Source organism: Bufo gargarizans, chromosome 9 (assembly GCF_014858855.1).
Source record: "Bufo gargarizans isolate SCDJY-AF-19 chromosome 9, ASM1485885v1, whole genome shotgun sequence".
NCBI lineage: Eukaryota > Metazoa > Chordata > Amphibia > Anura > Bufonidae > Bufo > Bufo gargarizans.
In genome coordinates, this window is record NC_058088.1 from 86,128,868 (window position 1) to 86,141,389 (window position 12,522).

Below are 12,522 nucleotides of genomic sequence, written 5' to 3' on the forward strand. Positions count from 1 at the left end.
GCTAATGTGCATGACAGTGATATTGATGCGATCAAATTCCAAGGTGTAAAGGTGGTCAGAAGGTCTCCTAGGGATGCGACTTTAATAGGAGGTTGCTACAAAAGGAAGCACAATATCCAGAGGGCTTAAATGAACACATTTCCTATATATGTTTTATTTGAGATCTATTGGTGGCCCTTATTTCGCGCCGTACAACCAACACATCATAATATAGCCCTCTGATTGGGACTGTTGTTCCCCCAGCATTAAACATTTGCTAGTGAGACCTACTACCGTGATCACCTCCAGCGATATTCCAGTTGTCATCAATATTTTCTATTCATTCTCTGATTGATTGAGGATCAATCTTTCCTGTCTGGTATTTTAAATGAATATTTAATAAAGTTTAAGAGTTTTATATTTCAATCGTTCTTTTTGGCAGTGATTTGGCAGTGATTGGTTACATGTACATAACCTTGAGAATCTAAAATACATAGTTGAATTAACAGTTGTCGGCTTCATGGTTTTCAGGAGTAGCACACATTTTTCTTCTCCAGACCATAGCCAGGCCATCTGGTTGTTCAGAACCCAACCTATGACTTTTATAAGCAGTCCTTTTGCGGTCTGTAAGTGAAACAAATGGATGTTATGGACATTTTAAAGGTAATATTCATGCACATCATAATCTGCATGGTGCAATACCCAGTGCTCCTGCTCACATAAAAACTATATTGTACAATTCAAGATGCAATTTCATCCAATTTAATGGACAATTCTACCCAAACTTTTCTGCATTTCAAATGGAAGAGTTGAGTTCAAATTAAATATTATATTAAGTCTGTCAAATTCCATTGGCTTTTGCTCATTTTGGGTTAGAAAATTATATACAGTATCAGAGAAATGTATAGTCCCGAAACTTCACATGCCTACTGAAGACACATGGATAATAGAAGAGATTTAATAGATGGAGACCTAGTTTTCGAGAATGGTCTTACTTTTAACTTGATGTTGTAGTGTAAATTGTGGTAGGTATATATTATGTTGTGTTTTGGTAAATAAATAAATATGTTTGCACACATATGTTCTATCTAGGGCATGAAATATTTACATCACAGAAAATTTGTTCATGGTCGACTCAAGTCCCGAAACTGTGTTGTAGATGGACGATTTGTTTTAAAAGTCACTGATTATGGTTATAATGAAGTTTTACAAGCTCAGAGAATTGCTCATGAAGAACCTACTGCATTTGGTAAATATAAAAATTATATAATTACATACATAAACACATTCTTAAAGGGGTTTTCTGGGATTAAGCTATTGATGACCTATCCATTGACACCCGGCACCCTCACCAATCAACTGTTTGCAGCAGCCACAGGTTCTGGAGGTAAACAGTGTAGGTAGCCAGCACACCACAAGTCTGAACACTAGTGGCTGTTCAGGGGTACCGCAGCTCAACAGTACATAAGTTTTGCAAATCCACTGCCAGGTGCCGGGGTTATTAAGAACAGCATCTAAAACGCCGGTCTTAATAAAGGTACCCCTTAGTTGGGAGTATAGATCTAAGCTTAGATCCCTCTTGATGAATTAACACCCACATCTCTTTCTGTTTACTTTGTTGACATGCACAATGGTTCTTTGAAGACTTTTTGTTTTTGTGGCATTGAAAAAGTGTACAAACAGAAAAGAGGAGTAAATTAAAAAATATATATTTTAAACAGGGAAGCGTACTGGGTACTTTGTTTAGCTTCTCGTTATCTGGCGGACTGGAATTATAAAAGTGATTTATTATACTTTTATTAATACAGAGCGAAATTAGTTCTTCTTCCATCTTTTGCATACTATGTTGCAAAATGTTAGTGTATGTGAAATATTATGAGACATAACAACATTCTTTATGGTAATCTGGTTTGGGTTTATCCCTGAAGGCAGGTGAGTCATGGAAATTTTAGGGAGAGTCTGAACAGCGATAGGTCCAACTTGGATTTACATTTAAGTGCAATTCCATATTGTGCATTTTGAAATCAAGAGCACAGTGTGTGCTTGAAACACATAGATGTAATGTTCTGCACAGACGTCACAGTACTATGTTTTGCAATAATAAAATAGTTTTTATCCAAGCGTTGGAAAACTGTTCTTTCACATATTGCTATTACACACTGTTTTCTAGTACAAAAAACATATTTCATTATTTACAATACAAAGGACTATGTAAATAGAGGAGCTCATATAGCAAGTGGAGAGTCAGAGCGTGACATTAGATAAGGCTCCCTACTCACAATACTTGAAAGGGGGGAGAGAGGATAAAGAGACCAATCCTCCACACCTCTCGTGCCAGGTCAGCTCGTCAGATGGAGCCACACTCTTGGATTCAGTTAGAGGTGTGGGCGATTGGTGTCTTGAGTTTATCTTCTGTCCCCTTCTTGAGTATTGTTAGTCATTATTATTGTTGTGCTATGGTCTGGGTCCATGGTGGTCCCCTCTGCCGGTATTGTTTACAGAGTGCAGTCGGTTGTTGGTCTGGTTATTTTTGTTGTCCAAACAGTGAGAAAAAAAGCTTCTTCCAGCACTTAATTAAAAATCAAGTCTGTATTGTCACACGTTAAAAACATATTTAAAAAAAAAAGGTTCAATATTGTTTTGATATGTTTGTTAACGTGTGACAGTAAATGGCTTGATTTTTTTTTAAGTGCTCGAAGAACCTTTATTTTTCTTGCTGTTTGAACATTTGCTATATCCCGTGACGAGCTGGGATTCTCTTCCGTCCACTATTTATTCTGGTTTTGGTGAGCTGACTTTTTTTTCTTGTTTCTTATTTCTGTTGTGCCTAACTTGTGAATTCTGTGGACCTTGATGAATGTTTCCCATTGGTGGGTTTCTTTTTTTATTTTACCTTCATAATTTTTTTATTGCCCTAGTCCTACTCTGTCAATAGTTCTATTTCTAATCCCTTGGCACAACAGTCAGGTGATTTCTACCTCCTTCTCTTTATTTTTTTACTTTTCTTAATTAAGTACTGTATACTCCAAAAATGTTTAACATCCCTATCCCTACACTATATTAACAATAAACTGAAACAGTTGCACTTAAAAGCAGAAAAATTATATGTGGTTATTACTGGTTCTACAGTCAGTCTGACTTCATACATTGGCATAGCTGAAGGCTCATGGGTCCTAGTGCAAAGATATAGCTTGCCCCCACTCTTTTATTTAGGGCTTACTGCCTGCAGCCCATCTGTACCTTTCTGCAGTGTTCCTGCTAAGCCTCTTTATGCCTGGTTGCCTAGGGCAGTGAAGGGGTGAATGTCTGTTTGCCTAGTATTCTATGGCAGTAAAGGTGTTAGTGTCATCATCGCTTGTGATCTAGGTAAATTTCAGAATTCCTGTGGTCTATGACAGTAAAAAGGTTAATATCAGTTTACCTGGTGGTCTAGGGCACTGAATGGGTTTACGTCAGCATACCTAGTGTTGTTAGAGGTGAAATGGTTAATTTCAGTGTACTTGAAGGTCTAGAGTAGCTAAGGCTGAATGTTGGTGTTCATGACGGTCTGAGGTAGTGAAAGGGTTTATGTCAGTATATTTGGTGGTCTATGACAGGGAGAGGATTACATTGGTCATTAAGAATGAATGGGGTTAATGTAAGGATCCCTGGTAGTCTAGAATAGTGAAAAGATCCTTGTTATATTACTGGTGGTATATGGAAGTGAAAGTTAAGATTAGTATTCCTGGTGGAGAGCCAGTGATTCAGGGGTTATCCCAGTTATTAAAAATGTCCCTTAAGGCAGCAAGTGTGATAAAATGCAATGCATAATCAGTTATTTCATGCCTGCCACTTCCAGTGCTCCGATCTCACCTGCCCCTGCAGCCATCACGTCATTTCTTTGACTGCAGCGTTGATGTGCTCATGTACCCAGGACACCACTGCAGCCAATCACTGGCCCCAGCTTTATATGGCACATGAACAGTGAGGTCAGTGATTGGCTGCCCTAGTCATGTGGAGTATACTGTCATGTCATCTCTGCAGCCAAACAAATAAAGCCTCTTGAGGAGGATCGGACCAGATTCACTGGAAGTAATGGGGGATGAAATAGGTAAGTATGCATCCTTATTATATCATAAGTCGATATGAAAAGATTTTATTTTAAACCATTGATCATGTAGTGGAAATGATGAGGTTTGTTAGTACAAAGCCACAGTCAGGTATACCAAAGAGGGATTTTAGACACAATTGCCAGGTAGCAAAGAAAAACCAACAAGCAACTTCAACTGAAATCCAGATCTATGTGAAAAAAGCAGAGAGGATGTTGTAGCGTGCACAGAAATGAGCTGCATGGTAGAGGTGCCAGAAAAAAGCCATGGCCAATTCCGCAGAACAGTCTGGTTATAGTCGCAGTAACAGTTCGAGAAGCCTCAAGCCTCCTGCAACAAAATAATCTGGAGTAATGGTCTCTGCATAAATGCTTTCTTTGAAGAGTCGTCAACAAGGTCTTTGAAGGATAGGGATATACCACAGGACAGCAGCAAATTGAATTTTGACAGCATCGATGGCAGAAAATATTGCAGCAGAAATTTGCATTGAGTAGCCCTTGGACTTTCCTACATGACAATGATATAAAATGTAAGACCAAGTCAAACCTTCAGCGGCTGCAGCAGAAGAAAGTGAAGGATCTGGAATGTCCATCAATGTCTCCTGGCCTCAACGTCATTCACCTTGCGTAACTTTGAGAAGAAAGCAGTTCATGCTTAAAAACCAATCACTTTAAGTGATCTCAAGGCCTGTTACCACATGAGAAAATAAAAGACTGCAAGCTGTCACTGATAATTAAGGGGCTATAGACAGTATTAAGTACATATAGGCAAAGTCTTATTTCCTTTTTTACGGTGATTTGTGCTATTCTATGATGCATAATACTGTAGTTTAATCTGAATAAATTCAAAATAGTAGACACACGTTTTGTCTGGTCACTCACTGTTTCTTAAAAAATTATATACATCATACAAATTCTGACTAGGGTGTGTAAACATGTGGGCACAACTTTGCATCATAATAATGCTTCTGTAAGGCTTCCAACTTAACGTTTTGCCATTTTCCTCCTCTTACAGAGTTACTATGGACAGCACCAGAGCTTTTGAGAGATCCACACGCAGCTTTGCATGGCAGTTTCAATGGAGATGTTTATAGCTTTTCCATAATTATGCAAGAGGTAGTGGTGCGTGGGCCTCCGTTTTGTACTTTAGATCTAACTCCTGAAGGTAAGTACATGTTGAATAAGTTGTTGATGGGGATTAATGTTTATCATTTAGTGTTTATATTTCTGGTCATCGGTTAACTTTTTATGTTTTACGTCCAAAGTTATCTGTTGACCTCTTGCATACTCACAGTTTCTAATAATTATTAAGCAAGCGACATATGTATCATACAAACCTGCCTAAATGTTTTTCAATAGTACAATTAGGCCTCTTGCACACAAACGTGTGTGCCCCGTGGGGCAGCCGCAGCGGATCGCGGACCCATTCACTTACCGCGATCTGGCTGTTCCGCAAAAAAATAGGACATGTTCTGTCTTTTTGCGGAACAGAAGTATGGCACGAAACCCCACGGAAGCACTCTGTAGTGCTTCCGTAAGGTTCCGTTCCGTACTTCCGTTCCGCACCTCCGGATTTGCGAACCCATTCAAGCGAAAGGGTCCGCATCTGTAATGCAGAATGCCCACGGAACTGCACCCATGTATTGCGGATCTGCAAATGCGGTCCGCAATACGGCAATGGGGCGCACACAAAGCGAAGAGGCCTTAAGCATCTCTAACATTTGCCTTTTTATGTATACTTTGTATCGGTAACCTCATGCCTGGTTCTTCATAAAAAGTGCATATATTTTCTTTTTTAGGCTACTTTCACACTTGCGGCAGTGTGATCCAGCGGGCAGTTCTGTCGTTGGAACTGCCCGCCGGATCCACCGATCTGCCGCTGACTGAAAGCATTTGTGAGACGGATCCGGATGCAGATCCGTCTCACAAATGCATTGCAAGGACGGATCCGTCTCTCCGCTTGTCATGCAGACAGACGGATCCGTCTTGTATCTTTTTTCACATTTTTACCATGCGCAGTCCGGAAGGACGGATCTGGCATTACGGTATTTTGAATGCCGGATCGGCACTAAAACATTCCTATTGGAAAAAAGGCCGGATCCGGCATTCAGGTAAGTCTTCAGTTTTTGGGGCCGGAGATAAAACGTAGCATGCTGTGGTATTATCTCCGTCCTGAACAGTCAAAAAGACTGAACTGAAGACATCCTGATGCATCCTGAACGGATTGCTCTCCATTCAGAATGCATGGGGATATGCCTGAGTTCTTTTCCGGTATAGAGCCCCTAGGACGGAACTCAATGCTGGAAAAGAAAAACGCTAGTGTGAAAGTACCCTTAGTAGGAGGGAAAGATAAAATGTACAAAATAATGGTACACAAGATATAACACTTTATAAGCACAAAACAATATATTACATTATACACATACAAAACCATCTAACATTTTGCACACACAACAACATGCATAAATGGCATATGGAAATAACATAATATACAAATACAATACAATGGACATTTCTGGTAGCTTGAAATATACTTAACAACATAATAAGGGAACTTATGGTACATTTACTATATCCAGTTGTATAACCTGTGGTTCCCATTGTGTTTAGAGACAGCCCATGTCTATTAGGGCTCTGTATGAGTTGGTCAAGTAGAACTTAGGCCTCATGCACACGACCGTTTTTTTAAGGTCCGCAAAAACGGGGTCCGTAGGTCCGTGATCCGTGACCGTTTTTTCGTCCGTGGGTCTTCCTTGATTTTTGGAGGATCCACGGACATAAAAAATGAAAAAAAAATCTAAGTCAAGTTTGCGATTGAAATGATAGGAAAAAACGGACACAGATCACGGATCACGGACGCGGATGACAATCTTGTGTGCATCCGTGTTTTTTCACGGACTCATTGACTTGAATGGGTCCGTGAACTGTTGGCCGTGAAAAAAATAGGACAGGTTTTATTTTTTTTACGGCCAGGAAAAACGGATCACAGATGCGGCTGCCAAACGGTGCATTTTCCGATTTTTCCACTGACCCAATGAAAGTCAAAAGGAAAACGGCACAACGGCCACGGATGCACACAACGGTCGTGTGCATGAGGCCTTATCCTGCACAAAAGCAAGCCCCCATATGGCTATATGAATGAAAAATAAAAAAGTTAGGACACTGGGAACGCAGGCATTACAAAATGAAAATTAAAAAGCTGCTGGGTCCTTAACAGGATTATGCTATGATTGATGTAAAAGTGAAGACCAGACACAATATTGTACATGACAATCTCTTATTAAATTGGAAACAGCTAATAAGCTAGAACCAGTCCTGTGCATCACATTGATCCAGAAATCTCTCCATTCATTTTTTTTGCATAAAGCAGAAAAAAAGTCCATCTTCCAAACAATCGTGGGGACTTTATTATTTCAGTGAATTTAAAACCAAAGAGACAGTCCATGTCTATGCGTTTTGTATCTAGTAATGTTGAGCCTTATTTATGACGATCAACACTACTAGATCCGAAACGCGTAGACATGGACTGTCTCTTTGGTTTTTAATGCACTGAAATAATAAAGGTCCCACGATTGTTTGGAAGCTGGACTTTTCTTCTGCTTGATTTGGATGTCTACCCTGACACCCAGGCTCCCGGCGTTGTCCGTGCCTCCTTTCACATTATAGCCAGGTGAGCGTACCGTGTTTGTTTTTTATACTGCATTTTTTTTCACACAACGCCTCTAAGGGGTTAAATATATGCTAGAAGCATAATCTGACTATAGACTTCTTAAGGCTGTATTCACATCATGTTTTTGTCCCACATTTAATGTATACCTCTAACATATACAGTATGTTAAATGGATGCCTCCAACAGAACATATATGTTAACCCCTTAACGCCCAGCACTATACATGTACGGCGCTGTCCGGGTCTTGAAAGATGGTGCCCGCTCCTGAGCGCTGTGGGTGCCACAGCCGTGGGTGGCCACCTGCTTCTTATAGCAGACACCAGTGGCTTATGTTCGCAACCATCAGTAATCCCGATCGCAGACATTTAACCCCTCAGATGCTGTGGTCAATCCTGACCACGGCATCTGAGCTCGCTGAAAATCGAAAGTGTGCACTTCCGGTTATGCACCTGCTACCCCGTGCTGCGATCTGAGGAGCCGGAACATGTGTGCAGCAGCCCCTGTCTTTGTGAATGACAGGAGGCTGCTGCATAGTATTTCCTATGGAGCCCTTGCCTGTAATAGGGCTCCATAGGAAAGTAGTAAAATCATCATAGATTCCAATACAAGTGCATGGAGTATATGATAATAGCAAGCTAATGATTGCATGTTATAGTTCCCCATGGGAACTATAAAAAAGTGAGAGAAAAAAAAGTTTTAAAAAAATACAAAAATTCAAATCACCCCCTTTTCCCAAAATAAAAATAAAAGAACCAAAAAAATTTAAAAAATACACACCCATAGTATAAAAATATAAAAATATATTCCCCATACGGCAAACAGCAAAACGGAAAAAAAGCGTCCAAATGGCCTATTCGCCGTTTTTGGCAGCTTCATTTTCAGCAAAAAAATGTAATAAAGTGATCAAAAAGTCATACACCCCCCAGAATGATATCAATCAAAAGTTCACATCTCCCCGCAAAAAATGAGCTCCTATACAGCTCTGTAAACATAATGACAAAAAAGTTATAGGGGTCAAAATATGGCGACAAAAAAATTAAATTTATTTTTTACCATTTTTTAATTCCTTATTAAAACGCAAGCAAAACTATACATATAAGGTATTGCCAGATTCCTACTAACTTGTAGAATAAAATTAACTGGTTAGTTTTATCATACATTGAACTTTGTAAATAAAAAAACCCGCAAAACTGTGGTGGAATAGCTTTTTTTTTTTTGCAATTTCACCCCATTTGGATTTTTTTTTTCCACTTTCCACTACATCATATGCAATATTAAATGGTGGTGTTGGAAAGTACAACTTGTCCCACAGAAATCAAGCCCACATATGGCTATGTGAACACAGAAAAAAACGCAAAAAAAGAACTAAAAACTCCAGGCCTGAAAGGGTTAAACATGGGCCAAAAACATGGTGGACACTACCCCTTAGATGTATCTGTACATTATATGTATACTTCAGGAAAGTATATATATTCAAAACACTAATACAATTTGCATTTCAGAAATCATCACAAAGATTAAAAAACCACCTCCATTGTGCCGCCCTGTGGTGTCTCCGGACCATGCTCCTATGGAGTGCATTGTGCTCATGAAACAGTGCTGGAATGAAGTGCCGGACAGACGTCCTTCTTTTGATGAAATATTTGACCAAGTGAGAAGTTTATTTTTTTATAAAAAATTGTACATGTGACATACATTGAATAACTTCAATTGCATTAAACATATGTTTATACAATTTTCAAGATGAAAAATTAAGTATGTGCTTGAGTGAATTGGATTATCAGTGATTTCAGTTTATAGTTTTTGTGTTAAAATTATTAGGAGCAGTGCTATATACTGTACACTGATGAACAAAACAGTAACAATGTTTTGAACTTTTGATTTTTAGGCTCCATATCTCACCATCCACTACAGCTTGGACCGTGAGACTACCATCATTTTATAGACTATAATTTTGGCTATCTCATCCATAAATTAGTCTTGCAGCTATTTAGCATATGATTGGTTATGCAGATTCTTGTCATGTAACTGCATTGTTACTGTCTTGCTTCTGGTAGTAGAACAATCTTTTTGTTATTGTGTACTACAAAGTGCAACCTGTTCTCACATTCCCTAATAGCTCAGTATGCTATTAGGTTGATTCCCAAGTGAAAGGTCACTGGTTTGAATCCAGGAGTAGCCATGAAGAAGATTTCCTAAGAAAAGAGAAACAGCATCATCCAGCTCATTGATAGCGGAATGTCGGCCAAGAAAATTGTCAAATTGCATCATGTGAGTGCCATGACAGTTGGAAGTATATGAAATAAGGTTCGCCCATTCCAAAGCCAAGAGGTAGACGTCCAGGAAAAATATTGTCAACAAGTCAGCACATCACATGGTCTATCACTTCTGGCGTGACAAATACGGCAGTGGTTTGTATGCTTCGTAATAGTGAGATCACAGACGTCCATGCAAGCACCATGTGACGCGCATTACACAAGTCTGGAATTGTGGCCCGAAAAAAGGTGAAGAAGCCTCGACTTCAATATCGTCATAAGAAGCATCAGCTTGAGTTGGAGCTCATTTGGAGCGATGAGACGAAAGTCAATAAACTTGGCTCTGATGAGTGCAAATGGGTCTGGAAGAAACAAGGAAAGGGGGCAGACGGATCAAGAAATTGAAGCAACTGTCAAGTTCGGTGGAGGAAGCTTGATGACATAAGTTATTTCACAGCCAATGTAGTTGAATACTTGACAAAGATGGTGGTCTCAATGCTGAGCTATATGTGAGTATTCTACAAGACGAGTTACTTAGTACACTTGAGTACTATGGGTAAGAAATGGACGATATAGGGTTCCAGCACGACAACGACCCTAAACATACATCAAGATTGGTGAAGAAATAGTTAAATGACAATGAATTAGAGGTGCTGGGGACCACCCCACATTCCCTAGACCTCAACCCAATTGAACACTTGTGGGTAGAGTTGAAGAAAAAGCTTTATTTGTACTCAAGTGAGTCGACCAGTATGCACCAACATTGGGAATGTCTAGAAGAAACCTGCCTGGAAACAGATTTCAGTTGAGAGATGCTTGAATCTGATTGACAGCATGCCTAGAAGAAAGAATACTAACAAAAAATTAAAATATAGAATTTTAGGAGCAAAACGGTAACAATGCAGTTACATGAGGCGAATCTGCATAACACTAATCATATGCTAAATAGTTGGAAGTCCAGATGATTGTCTATAAAAGGGTGGTAGTCTCAAGATCGAAGTTGTAGTGGACAATGAGATATGGAGCCTGAAAGTCAAAAGTTCAAACATTGTTACCCTTTTAAGATCTAAAAGTAGATAGGAATTGGTCATTTATTTATTGAGGGAAATGATCTGAGTGCCAAAAGTATGTGAACCTTTAGGATTAACAGATAATTTGAAGGTGAAATTAGAGTCAGGTGTTTTCAATCACTGGGATGATAATCAGTTGTTAGTGGATGACCTGTTTTATGTAAATAACAGGGATCTATCAAAATCTGATCTTCACAAAATGTTTGTGGAAGTGTATCATGGCACAAACTAAGGAGATCTCTGAGGACCTCAGAAGAAGAATTGTTGATGCTCATCAAGGCTGGAAAAGGTTACGAAACAATCTCTAAAGGGTTTGGACTCCACCAATCCACTGTCAGACAGATTGAGGGAGATTTATCAAAACTGGTGTAAAGGAAATCTGTTTTAGTTGCCCATGGCAACTAATCAGATTTCATCTTTCATTTTCTGAAATGCCTTTAGTGACAAATCCAGGTTCTGCTTGGCATCTATAGTCGAGTTTGAGTATGGAGGCCTGGTGGTGAGCATTTTTTATTCCTGCCTTTGCTGTGCAGTGACACACTGCCCAAGCTGCTGGTAGTGATGATCTGGGGAGCCTTTACATACAACAGTTGGTTACAGTAGTGATACGAGGGACACTAACAGCTCACCAAGCAAATGTGTTGCCTCTTCATAACAGGTATTCCAACTGGTATTTTTCAGCAGAATAATGCTTGCTCACACACAGCAAGGGTTTCCCAAGAAAGTCTCTGCCAGGTTGCCAGATTTATAGCCAATGAAGCATTTATGGGACCAGCTGGGAAGTCAGTTTCAGCAGCCTATGAGTGTGCAGGATCTACAGGCCCAGCTGCAACATGTTTGGCAGATGTGCTGCAGGATACCATATGGAACCTGTATGCCTCCATGCCCAAACGTATCTCATCTTGTATCTGCAGAGGGCCTCCCCAGGGCCATACTATATGGCACATCCCAAGTATAGGAATGCCGAGTGGTATAGTGTGGCCTAAAATGTCTCTTTATGTGTGTCACGGTGCTCCTACCTGGATACCGATGGACCGCAGGCTTTGGCTCCGAAGCAATAAATAGGGGGAATAGTTGAGGAATAAGAGAATAACTGGAGTCCAGACCTTGAGATGAAATTCAATGGCAGCTTAACTTTCAATAAACATTCTCCAAACAGTTTCAGGCTTTGTCTTGGTTCAAGCAGGCTTTAGCATTAAACTGGCAGGCAAACTCAACTTTGCTATGTCTCTGTTTCTCTCTGACTCTGCTGTACTGACAGGTTGGCTGTATAACTCAGCTTCTTCTGTATGCTGCACTTCTTCTCTGTAGTCTGACTCTAGGTTATGCCAGAGAACTTTCCTCCTAGCTCCTGAGGCTTTAAGTTTTGGCCTACATGGCCAGCAGTGCTTAGGGTGCTCTGGCTGGCGTGGGCACGTCCAGCAGAGACGTGCCCCTGCACACCCTTCCCCTAGCTAGGGG

At 40.0% G+C, this 12,522-nt stretch overlaps 1 protein-coding gene across 1 annotated transcript in view; it reads left to right on the forward strand.

Moving 5' to 3' along the window:
• Positions 1–12,522, forward strand: part of GUCY2F (guanylate cyclase 2F, retinal) — a 124,693-nt gene that overhangs the window by 85,448 nt on the left and 26,723 nt on the right. Inside the window, exons 9-11 of the mRNA XM_044268975.1 lie at positions 1,072–1,228; positions 5,082–5,231; positions 9,239–9,387. Of these exons, the coding sequence (XP_044124910.1) occupies positions 1,072–1,228; positions 5,082–5,231; positions 9,239–9,387 (456 nt within the window). The remainder of the gene's footprint in view (positions 1–1,071; positions 1,229–5,081; positions 5,232–9,238; positions 9,388–12,522) is intronic.